Source organism: Eumetopias jubatus, unplaced genomic scaffold (genome assembly GCF_037043125.1).
Source record: "Eumetopias jubatus isolate StellerSeaLion01/CBP00866 unplaced genomic scaffold, mEumJub1_p1.0 scaffold_10, whole genome shotgun sequence".
Taxonomy (NCBI): domain Eukaryota; kingdom Metazoa; phylum Chordata; class Mammalia; order Carnivora; family Otariidae; genus Eumetopias; species Eumetopias jubatus.
This window is the reverse complement of record NW_028274816.1, coordinates 79,154,854-79,169,609: the sequence shown is the minus strand read 5'-3', so window position 1 is coordinate 79,169,609 and position 14,756 is coordinate 79,154,854. Positions and strand designations below refer to the sequence as shown.

The window sequence follows — 14,756 nt, the reverse complement described above, 5'->3', positions numbered from 1 at the left end:
GAAATGGTCCAGTTTCATTCTTCTGCATGTGGCTGTCCAATTTTCCCAACACCATTTGTTGAAGAGACTGTCTTTTTGCCATTGGACATTCTTTCCTGCTTTGTCGAAAATTAGTTGATCATAGAGTTGAAGGTCCATTTCTGGGCTCTCTATTCTGTTCCATTGATCGATGTGTCTGTTTTTGTGCCAGTGCCATACTGTCTTGATGATGACAGCTTTGTAATAGAGCTGGAAGTCCGGAATTGTGATGCTGCCAGCTTCGCTTTTCTTTTTCAATATTCCTCTGGCTATTCGGGGTCTCTTCTGGTTCCATACACATTTTAGGATTATTTGTTCCATTTCTTTGAAAAAAGTGGATGGTGTTTTAGTGGGGATTGCACTGAATGTGTAGATTGCTCTAGGTAGCATTGACATCTTCACAATGTTTGTTCTTCCAATCCATGAGCATGGAACATTTTTCCATTTCTTTGTGTCTTCTTCAATTTCTTTCATGAGTATTTTATAGTTTTCTGAGTACAGATCCTTTGCCTCTCTCATTAAATTTATTCCTTGGTATCTTATGGTTTTGGGTGCAATTGTAAATGGGATCGACTCCTTGATTTGTCTCTCTTCTGTCTTGTTGTTGACTTTCAGCACTTTGAATAAATATGTCAGCCCACTCTGTCCTGCAGTGTTTCACTGCTGGGAAATCTGCTGACAGCCTTATGGGAGATCCCAGGCATATGATGAGTCTTTTTTTTTTTTTTTCCTGCTTTCAAAATTCTCTCTGTCTTTGGGTTGTTTTATTTTACAGTTTTATTATAATATATATAAATTAAATCCTCTTTGGGTTTAATCTGTATGGAGATCTATGAGTTTCATGTACCTGGATGTCCATATCTTTTCCCCAGCTGTGGGAAATCTTTAGCCATTATTTCTTTAATAAGCTTTCTGTCCCTTTCTCTTTGTCTTCTCCTTCTGGGCCTCCCATAATGCAAATATTACTTTGTTTGATGGTGTCCCATAATTCACATAGGCTTTCTTCACTCTTTTTTATGCATTTTTTCTTTTTTCTCCTCTGACTGGATGATTACAAATGACCTGCCTCAGAGTTTACAGGTTCTTTCTTCTGCTTGATCACGTGTGTTGTTGATGCTCTCCGTTGCATGTTTTTCATTTCACTCATTGTATTCTTCAGCTCCAGAATCTCTACTTGTTTCTTTTTTATGATTTTTGTCTCTCTGTTGACCTTCTTGTTTTGTTCGTGTACTGTTTTCCTGGTTTCATTGAGTTACCTACCTGTGTTTTCATGTAGCTTTCTGAGCTTCCTTGAAAGAATTATTTTGAATTCTTTGTCTGGCAATTCACAGATCTCCATTTTGGGGCGGTTGATTGCTGAAAAAGTATGGTGTTCCCCTGGGGTGTCATGTTTCCTTATCCTTAGCTTTGTGTTCATGTCTGTGCATTGGATGGGGCATTCACATCTTCCAGACTTTATGGACTGGTTTTGGTGGGGAAAGGCCTTCGTCTGTGGGTGGTTGTGAGGGCACAGGTTGGGTGGGGGTCACAATTCTGGTTCCAGGAAAGGCTCTGGCAATCCCCATATAGCTCCATCATCTGAGATCAGTGTCAGTGAAGGTAGAAGTGGTTCTCAATAGCCTAGGCTGCTGGGGACCTCCTGATCTCTTATTCTGCCCCTGGGGATATCATGGCCCAGGGGATCCCTCTTGGCACTGGTTCCAGCTTGCAGGCACCCTTGGGTTGGTGTATCTGATGCACTGGTATCTGATGCACAGGTGCACAGAGTAACCACAGAGTTGGGGTCTAAAGCATGGATGCACACAGAGCATCCAGAGCTCTGGGGTCCAGGGCATGTACCGAGTCGGGGAATCTGGCAACCTCGGTCCCAGGGCAATGCAACAACACTTTCAGGAAGGGGGCACAGCATCATCTCCCCACTGAGGAGTCCACGGTGGGGATGGCTGTTGGTTACCTCAGTGGCAGAAGCTGCTGGCGTCCAATGTGTAGCAGGCTGTTGGGAGTCCACACCAACAACCATTATGGGGCCCTCTTCTGTGAAAACTGCAGGTAGTCCACAGTAGGGCCACTGAAGGCTTCAGCAGCAAAGACTGCTGGTTCCTCCCTAGAGCAGACCGCTGGGGACCACAATGGCCCCTGTTGCATGGCTGATGCTTGTAACCCTCCCCCTTCTTCATTGTCCCTAGCCTTCCCCAGATGTCTATGCTAGGTTGACCTACCCAGCAATGCTTTTTATGTGGTTATTTTCTTCTGCATTGTGTTGCTGTAGGTTCTTAATTGAACTCTTGAGCCCTCTGAAGCTATTTGCATTCATGAGAAGAGTAGAGTATAACTGAATAAAGAGGATTTAAGTCTTTACAGATCCAAGAAAACCAGGATGTTCTGGAGAACATGGCACCGAGAAGAACTAAGCCCTCTGTTGGTACCTCAGGCGGACACAGGGACCTGAGTGGGGCAGCCCATACCCATGACCCAGAGTGGCCATCCTGAGCTCCTAGAAGATTGTCACATTGCCAGAAACGTTCCCACAAGTGACAATAAAAGCAGATCTATAGGTCATGACTTCAGAGGTGGGGGTGGCCCTCTATCACCCTAGACTCACCAACGCTAAAGGCATATATTGACCCCACATGCCCCATCTCCCCCAGATTCTTCCTCACATGCCCACAAAGGTAGGAAAGGTAACTTTCAACTCTGGAGGCCCTGCAGGTTTTCCAAGGTGAGCTGAACCTTGGGACCCAAAGGAATCACTTATACCACCTCTAAAATCTGCCAAAGGAGAGAAGTGAGAAGCACTCAGAATGTTCTGAGTAGAAGAAGGGATGGGGTTTTAACAATGATTCCATGTGGAATCGAAGATAGGAGCCCAAGGTCCCTTCCTGGGGGACAGTCTTTGAGAGGTACTCAGCCCCTCACAGGTCACAGCGCACCTCTCTGTCTGTCTCAGGTGGGCTCCCCAGAGGCAGCCCCTGAGACAGGATGTGGGTGCAGGTGGTTTACTGGGGAAGTGACTCCCCGGAGGCAACAGCAGGAGAGAGAAGTGAGACAGGGGAGGAAAGAAGGCAGCATAACTCACCTATTGAGAAACTGAGATTTGATGTTTCTAGAATCTATGGGAGACGGTGTAGAACGCACTGCAGAGTTGTCTCTCCTGGGGGCAGGGGTCCGCCCTCTGCCGTTGGTCGGTCGAGGCCTCCTCCTGGAGACAGCCCTCAGACTGACAACCACAGGTATGGGCAGATGGGACGTGCTTCCATGGTGGGCGCTGAGGTCAACCTTATGCCCTTCGCTCCCCTATGACCTCCTACAAGGACGTGTCGGGATCCCCAGTTTACAGGCGAGAAAACTGAGGCCCAGTGGGGCAAATGGCTCGGGCCACGGGCTTAATGAGAGCAGAGTTGTGCTGTATGTTTCATTCGCTCTTCGCCCTCAGCCTGGAGCAGAGTAAGCCCTTGGTGACTATTTGCAGCATGAAGGGAAGTCCCCAGGGAGCACGATTTGGTCAAGTGAAGGCGAGCTGGGACTTTCTCCCCGCAGCCCAGGCCCCTCCCACGGCCCTGGCAAGAGTGTGCCGGGGCGTCGGCAGCGCGCACAGCACGCGGCTTGGAGTGGGCACCTCAAACAGCCGCCAGGTGAACGGGTGAATGAGCACATGGGAGCAGGTCTAGGCTGCACCTCTCTGTCCCATCTTTCCTCTCCCTTACGTAGGAAGGCACCACACCTGAGGACGAAGAGGCCCTGCCCCACAGAGTCGTGGGGCGCTGAGGATTTGCACCAAGAAGTCATACAACTGCTGCTTCTCCATCAACCTCACCCCAGATGCCAGGAGTCCCTAACCAAGGGGGACTGGCACCATGGGGCGGTGGAGGAGCAAGGACATTTGATTGAGGTCAAAGACTTGTTTGGCTCAGGCCTGGGTGCCCAGGAAAAACCTCGAACAGTCATACTGCACGGGGTTACTGGCATCGGGAAGTCAAGGGTGGCCAGGCAGGTGAGGAGGGCCCGGGAGGAAGACCAGCTCTACAGGGACCGCTTCTCTACTTCACGTCCTCTACTTCAGCTGCAGGGAACTGGCCCAGCCCGAGACGATGAGTCTCACAGAGCCAATCATAAAGGGCCGGGCTGCCCCCGTGGTTCCCACTGAACAGATCCTGTCTCAGCTGGGACAACTGCTCCTCATCCTCGATGACCTGGATGAGCCAACGTGGGTCTTGAGGGAGCAGAAGCCGGTACACACGCTCTGCTGGGCGGGTTGCTCAGGAAAACCATACTCCCCGAGGCATCTCTGCTGATCATGGCGCGGACCACGGCATTGCAAAACTTCCTTCTCTCTGTGGAGCGGCCACGGTGGATGGAGGTCCTGGGGTTCTCCGAGTCTGGCCGGAAGGAGTATTTCTACAAATATTTCAGGAGTGAAAGCCAAGCAGTCAGAGCCTTTAGCTCGGCTGAGTTAAACCAAGCACTGCTGACCATGTGTCTCATGCCCTTGGTGTCCTGGCTGGTCTGCACTTGTGTGAAGAAGCAGATGGAGCAGGGAGACGAGCTCTCACTGGCCCCCCAGACCACCACAGCCCTCTGTCTGCACTACCTTTCCCAAGCTCTGCCAGCCCAGCCCCTTGGGACTCAGCTGAGGGGCCTCTGTGCTCCAGCTGCCGAGGGCATCTGGCAGGGAAGGAGCCTGCTCAGTTGGGAGGATCTCAGGAAGTGTGAGTTGGAGGAGGCCACCATCTCCACTCTCTTAAACATGGGCACTCTTCGAAAGCATCCCTCCTCCCTGAGCTACTGCTTTGCTCACCGGTACCTCCAAGAGTTCTTTGCAGCAGTGTCCTGTGTGCTGGGGGGCAAGGACAGGAAAATCCACCCTCCCGACAGCACCAGAGAGCTGGAAAACCTGTTAAAGGCGTATGGGAGTCTCAACCCATTTAGGGTACCAACCACGCGTTTCATGTTGGGCCTTCTGAGTGAGCAGGGGGAGCGACAGATGGAGGCGGTCTTCCAGTGCCAGGTGCCTGGGGAGAAGAAACAGGGACTGTTGTTCTGGGTGGAGGCGGAGGTCTGCAGCCAGCTCCCCATTCTACAGCAATGCTCTCTGCCCATGTGCCACTGCCTGTACAAGATTCAGGACAAGGATTTCCTGGCACACGTGATGGCCCATTTCCATGGGGCGAGCATGTGTGTCCACACTGGCCTGGAGCTCCTGGTGTCCACGTTCTGCATTAAATTCTGCAACGTGAATAAGCTTCAGTTGAATGCGCACAGATGGTGCAGACACCCGTGGAGATCCCCCAGGGTGGCTCTGTGAGTACCCCACACCCCCCCGCCCCGCCCCTCCATGGCCAGCCCCTCCGTGGTCCCGCCATGCTGGGTACTGGAGCCACTCCCCCTCAGCCTGGCACCGGGCACTAGTGCCCTTGATGCGCTTTGCTCAGCCTGACACCCACCCCGTTTGAGCTGATGGAGCAGCTTGCTCTAACCATCCTCCAATTCTTCAACCCTGTGAGCTTCCCTATCCGGGTCCCCCCCAGCGCGGTTGCAGTACTGGCCACTTAGTACCTGGATGATTCGTTCCATAAATACTTATTAAGAACTGATTTATGCTAGGTTCTATGCTATGAGATCACACACTAATAAAACACCATCTCTGCCCTCAAGAAACTCAGAATCCGAGGGAAAAGACAGATGCCCATCCCATAATTAGAAGAGAGAGTGGTGCCCATGGAGACAGAGGCACGGACAGGGCTCGGCCAGAGCCTGAGGAAGGGAGTGAGCGCATGAGTAGAGTGGAAAAAGAAAGGGTCTCAGAGGAAGAAATGTTGGACTCGGGGCTTTTATTTTCTGATGTTTTTACATTTTTTTCTTTTCACAATAAAGTTCGTGTTGACTGCAGAACATTAGGATATGTCGATAAGCAAGCCGATGAAAATCAACATGGACCAGCATTCTGTCACTCAGAGATGACCATCATGAAGCATCGGGGTCTACCCCGCGATCTTTCCGCTACACACCTCTCTTTGGCAGAGCTGGACCATGCTGTCCATTTTATTTTATAGTCTCTATCTTTATTTTGCAAGTAATCTCTACCCCCAAGGTGGGGCTCAAACTCATAACTCTGAGATCGAGAGTCACGCTCTCCACCGAATGAACCAGCCAGGCACCCAGATCTTTATCTTCATACGGACGCTGTCCTCCCCGTAATGAGGGAGCCCGGCAGGGCCTCGTTCTGAATGGTGTTTTGAATAATAAATGTTTAACTGTTTTTTATTAGAGCCCTTCTGATTAAAGATGGCAAATGTCGGCTGAAACAAAAAGTTAAAAATTTGTTGGTTCGAATTCCACCAAACGAAATAAGCATAAAAGAAATTTAAATGATGAAGATTTCAAATGGTGGTTTTGGGAGAGCTCTGTAATATCTCTCAATCCTCACAAAACCCTCTGTAGGAGCGTCTCTTGCTGCCCTCCTTCTGCAGCTGAGGACACGGAGCAAGGCTCGGGCGCGTGCGTGCATGCGTGTGTGCCGCCTGGCTCTAGAACCCTGGTCCTTGTCTCTGCCCGGCTCTGCAGACCTGGGGGGGAAGACTAGCTGTAGGGAGCACACTGAGACACATTAAGTCGAGGTGCTACTGGGTGTCGAGGTGGAGATGCCAGTCTGGAACCCGGGACAGAGTTTGAGCTGCTGAAGCCTTGGACGTAGGGGAGATCACTAAAGCCTTGCGTGAGAACGGAAACATTAAATGAGTGGGGAAATTATATGGGGCAGAGAGTCAGCTCTAACACCCCCAGAGGAAGCCCATCATCCTCCATCCTGAGACACTCCCCTTTGGCACTTCCTCCCAGGGACCCTCTCTATCTTTGGAAGGGGAGGGTGTCCCAAGCAAGCTAACGCGGACAGCAGTATACACGGTCACATATACCATTCCCCGCCCGTGTCATCCTCAGACCACCTCTCTCAGCGTCTGCTCCCTCCTCCCCTCCCTCCTTTCCTTTCTGGGCACCAGGATTCCAGAATGTCTGTGCCAAAGGAACACAGGTGTGCCTGCATTGAAGGGAGGAAGGCTCCCCGAGCTCCTCCTCAGCACCAGGATCTCTGCTGGGCACTGCAGATAAAAAAGATGATAAACATCTGCCCTCGAGGAACTCCCAGACTAAGACAGAAAGAGACACACAAAATGAACACTTCAGGATGGTGTGGCAAGTGTTGCAGAATGAGGAACCACACAGAGGACGGGCATGCAGCCCAGGGGTGTGGTGGGAAGAGGAGCCTTTGGGGAGCCTGCTCTGTCAGTCCCAGGCTTGGCACTCTGAGGGGCAGAGGGATGTGCACCCCAGACCCTGCCCACACAGCTCACACCTCTTCTGTCCATCTCCCCCTCCCTCAGGCTCAGCGGGGTCCCAGTCACAGATGCCTGCTGGTGGGTTCTCTTTTTCACTCTCTGGGCCACTGGAAACCTGAAGGAGCTGGACCTGAGTGGAAACTGCCTGAGCCACTCCGTGCTGCAGAGTCTGTGCGAGGCCCTGAGGTTCCCTGGCTGCCACTTGGAGGCCCTGCGGTGAGTCTGAGCTGGGTCCTGCTCTGAAACAGGGATGGGCAGGAGGTCTGACGTGGAAGCTGAGTGCACTTTCTATCCAGGACAATTAGGCAAGAAAATGAAATAAAAGGCTTCCAGGTTAGAAAGGAAGAGATAAAACGATCTCTCTTTGGAGATAGTGTCATCTTACATATAGAAAGTCATAAAGAATCCACAGAAATAGCCGTTAGAACTAATGAACACATTCACCAAGATTTTAAGATATAAGGTCAACCTATAAAAATCGGTTGTACTTCTGCACACTAGCAATGAACAATCCAAAAATAAAATTAAGAAAACAACTCCACTTAAAATAGCATCGAAAAGAATAAAATAGGAGTAAATTTAGCAAAAGACTTCGGTATATATACCGAAAACTACAAAACATGATTAAAAAATTAAGTGATACCTTAAATAATGGAAAGACATCCCATGTTCATGGATCGGAAAAATTAATATCATTGTGATGGCAGCACTCCCGAAACTGTACAGATTCAGCTCAATCCCTATCAAAATCATAGCTGCCTTTCTTGCAGAAGTGGTCAGGCTGATCCTAAAATTCATATGCAAAGGTAAGACTGCATGTCAAGCGTTGGGGAATCCCCCCAGTGTTTACTGCCCGGGAAAAGAAAAGCCAACAAAGAAGACTGAGAAGGAGCGGCCAGGGAGGTGGGAAGAACACCATGGAGAGTATGCTCCATGGAACCCAAAGGAACAGAGGGTCCCGAGAACGGTGTGGCCAGCAGGGGCCACTGCTGCCAGGAAGCCAAGTAAAGCAAGGGCGGGAAACTGTCCACCGTTGGATTAGCGTTAGGCGAGTCATGGATGATCTTAGCAGAAACAGCTTCTGTCACGTGAGGGGCCAGCATCCAGACTGGAATGGACTAAACAGAGGGAGACAGAGATGGAAAATGAGACCACAACACCAAGACTTTGGTGGTAAGAGGAAAGAGTCAAAGCAGAGGGGAACATGGGACCAGCTAAAGGTGTGTGTGTGTGTGTGTGTGTGTGTGTGTGTGTGTTTGACTAGTTGCTTGCATTTAAGGAAAAGACCTGAAATTGAAATTCGATGATGAAAGCTACAAGAGGGAGAACAGTACTTGACGGGGGGGAGGAGGGAAATGGCTGGCCTTGGAGAGGACGCAGGGAGGTCTTCTCGGAGGCACACAGGTTGGACTGTGGGACGCTGCGGGGTTTCCACCTGATGGCTCCATTTTTCTCTGTGAGGTAGGAATCGAGTTGTCTGCTGAGAGTGTGAGGGTTGGCTGTGGAGGTTCGGGGAAGATGCCATTCTGAAGGGGCCACTGTAAAGTGGGGGGTTTCCACCTGCCAGGCATTGCCGAGGCTCCCGGTTGAGGTCCCTAACGGCCGCACCTGCCCTGTGACTCAGGCGGGAGTAGGGGTTGGGTTCGGGAGCAAGAAGGTGGCGGAGTTCGGGGTTAGCCAGAAGGATGTGATGGAAGGTCACTTTTAGGATGTTGGTGGTGACAGATCGTGGCACCTAAGCTAGATTCCAAGGGAAGTGAAAAAAAGGAAGCGGTGGGGGCAGGGTGGAGAGAAAGGGGAGCCAACGGAGTAAGAAGGCAAATCCAGCCTTGTGTTGTGACTTCCTGTATCCCCTCCCAAAACCATTGCACGGAAAGCCGCTGAGTCTGGCAGCAAAGGTTTCTGAAAGGGACTCAGAAACCCAGCCTCACACCCTGCGGGGGAGACAACCATCTTCCACGGGCCCCTCACGTGGGTATAGAACTTCCTAATCTCCGTGACTTCTGGGGTCTTCAGGAAAGAACCCGTGAACATAGCACAGCAGGGACAATTATTTCTGTTTCCCCGACGATGAGAACTGAGGCTCAGGGAGGTCAGCTGGCTTGCCCCGATTTCCAGGCAGAAACAGGGAGAGCTGAGGCAAGGACCCCGTGAGGACACGGTCGGACCTCTCCGTCAGGAAAGCCCAGATCTGGCTCGTGCCGGCTCCCTGGGGTCATGTCATAAAAAGAAGGAGTGTTCCCCCAAGAGCATCGGCGCTAGGTTCAGGCAGATGTGGCTCGTTCCCCTCACTGGAAACACTGGGAGAGCTCAGAGCTTTATTGCCTTTGGATGCAAGACCATGTAAGACCCTCCAGCAAAGTCCTAAGTGATGACTGGAACCCTCCCGTAAGAGGTTGCACGGGCTAGGATCAAGGATACCGGAGTGTTCTGCTTGGGGGGGGAGGGGGATGTTGAATTGAACATATTACTTAGGCAAGGAGAAGGAGCTGGTGAGCTGAAAGAGGGGGTGCAGAAAGAGCAGAGGCTGGAGGGCATGAGGGAAGAGACTTGGGCGCCTCTGGGACGGAAGGGAAGGAGAAGGGCCGCGTGGGGGCTGAGCGTGGGGAGGTGGCCGCACGTTGGCGGGTGTCCTGGAGTCGGCGGGTGTGTGGCTCCCACAGGCTGGCCGGCTGTGGCGTCACGGCTGAGGGCTGCAGGGACCTCGCCTCGGCGCTGAGCTCCAACCAGACCCTGACCGAGCTGGAGCGGAGCTTCAAGTCGCTCCTGGACAAGGGAGCCGGGCACCTTTGCAAGGGGCTGAGACGGCCGGGCTGCAGGCTATGCTGGCTGTGGTGAGTTGCTCACAGGCAGTTTGTGGGGGTGGGCTGGGGGGTGGCGGGAGCTGCCCTCGGTCCATGGGGCAGACAGAAGCTGGGCGCTGGGGGGACAGAGCGGGACAGACCCTCCATTCCCACAGAAGCCCCTCCCTCCCCTGAGCTTTCTGTCCGATGTTAGAAGTTCACGGTCTGTTCTCCTGCATCAGAGACGCCCTGAGTGTTGAGACCCGCCAGGGCTGCCACGTCAGTGGGCTCTGGGCGCCCGGCAGGCTCGGCGTGGTTAGCACCGAGACCCAGCCGTGCAAGGGGACACTGGGCGATCAGTCATGCGCAGTTACAGCGGCGGGCGGGGGAGGCCGCCTCCCTCCTGCGTGCCTCCTTGGATGCAGGAGGAAAATTAAAATCCCTCAGGTCCCTTTACTGTCACCCCAGAACCTCCTAAGGGCCACAGGTCCTAGAAAGGGAAACCAGCCCGCAGTTACCCCAGGAGAGGGTGCTCAGGATGCTGACGGCGGGCCCGGGCGCGTCTCCCCTGCAGGCTGGTCGGCTGTGGCCTCACGTCCAGTGGCTGCCTGGCCCTGGCCTCCACGCTGGGCGCCAGCCCCAGCCCGAAGGAGCTCGATCTGCAGCAGAAGGAGCTGCAGGACGTCGGCATGCGGCTACTCTGCTGGGGGCTCGGGCACCCTGCCTTCTGGCTCACACTCCTGTGGTAAGGCCTGCAGGGCCCTGGCGGCAGGGCCAGGGAGGGGAGACACGCGGGGTGGCAGGGTCGTGAGGCTGTGGAAGTGGACGGGGGGAGGAGGAGGGCCCCATAAATGTAGGTCTGCACGGGCTCCTCATCGGCTCCGACACTGACCCAGGCCGCGGGACTTGGGCAAGTCTTCATCAGAGACTCAAGTGTCTTCATTTGTGTGATGTGACCATGTGCCCACCTTGCAAGCTGCAAGGAGTACAACGCGTGTGCGAACGTGGATGGTCTGGGGAGAGAATTGGACAGGGTGGCATGATGGTCAGGAGCTGCGTGCCTCCCACGGCCCAGCCCCGGGCAGGCTCCGAGGACACAGGAGGGAGCAAGCAGACGTGGGCCCTGCCCTCCTGATGCTCACACTCCAGTGGGAACGAGGGGGACGCTAGTCGCGTGCTAATGCACAAATGTGGATTTCTGAGCTCCACAGAGGGCTGTGAAGGGAAAGCCAAGGTCTTCTGGGTCTTAGGGTGGGGGGTGATGGAGTGGACTGAGGCCGAGACCCCAGGCAGAAGCAGGAGCTGGGCAGGTGCAGGCAGGGGGAGCGGCCCCGGGCAGGACGGGCGCAGCGCAGAGCGGGCCGCCCTCCCTCCTGCCCTGAGGTCCTGCACAGTCAGCCCAGGGAGCCGCCGTCCCCACCGGGCTCTCCCTGGGCCTCCTTCCCCCACAGCCTGAAAACAAGCCCATGGCTCTTTCTGGCGACACCCCTCCCTGAGGCTGGGCCCTGTGTCACTCAGCAGGCCGGGGCTCCAGGACCCACACGCTCTGGCCCCTGGCCCTCGGAGGGGGTCCACGCAGCCTGGGCTCTCAGGCCTAGGGAGAGGGGGCCCGACGCCAGGGGCTGCACGGGCGGCACGGGGGCCCTCCCAAAGCTGACCCTTCACGACCCGGGGGCCGGCGCCTCCACCCTCAGCCCCCTCCCCACGCAGCGTTCTTGGCTCTCACGGTCTCCCACATGTGGGAGGGCCTGCCAGGCCTGGTCCTTGCGGGCAGGAGGGACTTGGCCCCGGCTCAGCGGCCACGAGTCACATCTTGGCTGCTTGTCCTCTGGCGGGCCGCGAAGGTCTCCGCCTCCTCCCCTCCTGGACCCCGGGACCCGACCCACGGGGCGACGGTCCACGCAGCAGGCCATCCCCCTCCCCGACCCAGGCAGCGATGAGCGGGGTGTGCCCTCCCCGTACAGGGCGCGGGGCTTCTCACCTTCCACCTTGTCTGTGGCTCACACACGCGCAGAGGACCCACCTGTGTCAGAAGTGAGAACACAGAGACCCCGAGGGGGCAACAAACATCCCAGGAGAACCAGGCCTCCTTTGTGCCCCAGGCTGGACCAGACCCAGCTGAGTGAGGAGGTGACCCAGATGCTGAGGGCCCTGGAGGAGGAGAAGCCTCCGCTGCTCATCTGCAGCAGATGGTCAGGGGAGCGGTGGGGGGACCCAGCACCCCCTGCTGACCCAGGCCCGAGCTGAGTCCTTGAGGCCGGAGCCAAGAGCCAAGAGCTGGGGAAGAAGCCAGGAGGCCACGGCTGCTGGAGTGAGCGTGTTTGTTTCGTGCCAATAGAACGGGTCACCGCGCTGCTCAAACCCTCCCAGTGGAGGACCAGGGTGTTGAGCGGGAACGGAGGCCACAGGAACAAGGAGCGGTGAGCGCGAGGGGGAGGCAAGGACAAAGAGCGAGAGGCTTGGGACCAGACCAACCGCGGGCTGGCAGGCTGGGGGACGAGTCCCAGGCAGAGTCCGTCTTCCCCGCGGGGAATCCGCTGCAGCCCCCCGGCTCCCCCACTTTGGGGCACTTCGGCCCTGACCGTGCAGAGGTGCCCGCGTTCACAGCTGCTTGCTCACCTGCAGTTGGGAGGGAAGGGCGCGAGGCTGAGTGGACCTTCCCTGCAGACCCACTGTGTGTTAGGCACGCCGCAGGGAACGGGGGCTTGGTGCAAGTTACCCCCCAGCCCGTGTCACTGTACCTGGAGGGGGGCGTGTGAGCGCATTCAAGGGCCGGTTTGACCCCGTTCGAAGGAGCCCGGCTGAGCCCTGAAAGATGGGAGCGGTTAGCTGGGCCCAGAAGGGGGGAGTTCAGGCAGAGGAAGAGGCTCTGAGCTCAGCTCCTTCGAGGAACAGAGCGAGGCCAGGTGTCGGGATCAGTGCCACTCTAAGTGTAGTCCGTGGACCAGCAAATCCTCAGGCCCCGCTCCAGACCTGCTGAATCAGAACCTCTGGGGCAGGCCCGGGCCTGTGTGTCTGACAAGCCTTCCAGGCGAGTTTAAACACCCCTAGTCTAGGGGTGAGTGAGCCGGGGGGGTGGCACAGTGGGTGCGGGCGGGGAGACGAGCGAAGCCAAGCCTTCATCCCAGCAGCACTGGACAGAGGTCTCGGGGCTTCCGCAGGGCGGAGGGATGGCCTGGGAGGGGTGAGTGAGCAGGCTTGCCACGGCCTGGGGCCGAGGCTGCGGAGCGGGAAGAGAACGCAAAGAAAGCTCTTCCGGGGAGAATGACAAGTGACCCGTCAGCGATCAGAGGGGACGGGGGTTCGGGGTGACACCCCAGTTCTGGCTCTGGTGTGGAGGGCTGGGCCGGTGGGGTCGTTCACAGGGAAGGGGCTACCGGGGAAGCCTGGACTCCGGCCACACATTCAAATTGGGACAAGCGGAATTTAAGTGAGGGTGTCATGGAGACAGCCCCAGCGTCCTCTAAGATCTCGGGGAGAATGAAGGCCTCCGTGTCGAGGAAGCCCAGTGTGACAATGGCTAACGAGGGCCCGAGCAAGCGAGAGACGAGTGGCACGTCCTCACTCAAGCAGCAGGGACGAGAATCAGGTAGTTGAAGGGTCCAGGCGGGGGGCGTTACGGAGGGGTGGCTCCATCCCCCTGCCGCTGGGCTGGGACAGGGTTGGGTCCCCCCTAAGAGAGTCTATCCCATGGAAGGCCTTCCACTCCTACAACCTTGCAGGACTTCTGCCTCCCTCTGTCCCAGCCTGGGGGGCTGGGGCCTGAGAGCTCTCCACCCCTGCCCATCCATCTTTTGAGCCATGTTCCTCTTACAGCTGCCCACCTGCAGCACGCTGGGAAGAGCAACACTTCCGGATGGGTGGGCTGGGCTGGGCTGGGCTGGGGCAGCGGGGGCTGGGGCAGCAGGGGCTGGGCTGGGGCAGCGGGGGCTGGGGCAGCAGGGGCTGGGCTGGGGCAGGGGCTGGGGCAGCAGGGCTGGGCTGGGGCCGGGACTGGGCTGGGGCAGGGGCTGGGGCAGCAGGGGCTGGGCTGGGGCAGGGGCTGGGCTGGGGCAGGGGCTGGGGCAGCAGGGGCTGGGCTGGGGCAGGGGCTGGGGCAGCAGGGCTGGGCTGGGGCAGGGGCTGGGGCAGTAGGGGCTGGGCTGGGGCATGGGCTGGGCTGGGGCCGGGACTGGGCTGGGGCCAGGACTGGGCTGGGGCTGGGACTGGGCTGGGGCAGGGGCTGGGGCAGCAGGGGCTGAGCTGGGGCAGGGGCTGGGCTAGGGCAGGGGCTGGGGCAGCAGGGGCTGGGCTGGGGCAGCAGGAGCTGGGCTGGGGCAGGGGCTGGGGCAGCAGGAGCTGGGCTGGGGCAGGGGCTGGGGCAGCAGGGCTGAGCCGGGGCAGGGGCTGGGCTGGGGCAGGGGCTGGGGCAGCAGGGGCTGGGCTGGGGCAGGGGCTGGGGCAGCAGGGACTGGGCTGGGGCAGGGGCTGGGGCAGCAGGGGCTGGGCTGGGGCTGGGGCAGCAGGGGCTGGGCTGGGGTGGAGGCTGGGCTGGGACAGGGACTGGGTTAGGGCAGGGGCTTGGGCAGCAGGGCTGAGCTGGGGCAGGGGTTGGGGCAGGGTCTGGGCTGGGGCAGTGGCTGGG

General features: G+C 56.7%; 1 protein-coding gene across 1 annotated transcript in view; it reads left to right on the top strand.

The window, feature by feature from the left end:
* NLRP1 (NLR family pyrin domain containing 1) overlaps positions 1-14,756 on the top strand; it is a 43,475-nt gene that overhangs the window by 20,728 nt on the left and 7,991 nt on the right. The window contains 9 exon segments of the mRNA XM_088027046.1: positions 3,556-3,658; positions 3,727-4,060; positions 4,062-4,236; positions 4,239-5,316; positions 7,395-7,565; positions 10,013-10,183; positions 10,707-10,877; positions 12,235-12,324; positions 13,633-13,721. Coding sequence (XP_087883172.1) covers positions 3,556-3,658; positions 3,727-4,060; positions 4,062-4,236; positions 4,239-5,316; positions 7,395-7,565; positions 10,013-10,183; positions 10,707-10,877; positions 12,235-12,324; positions 13,633-13,721 — 2,382 coding nt within the window.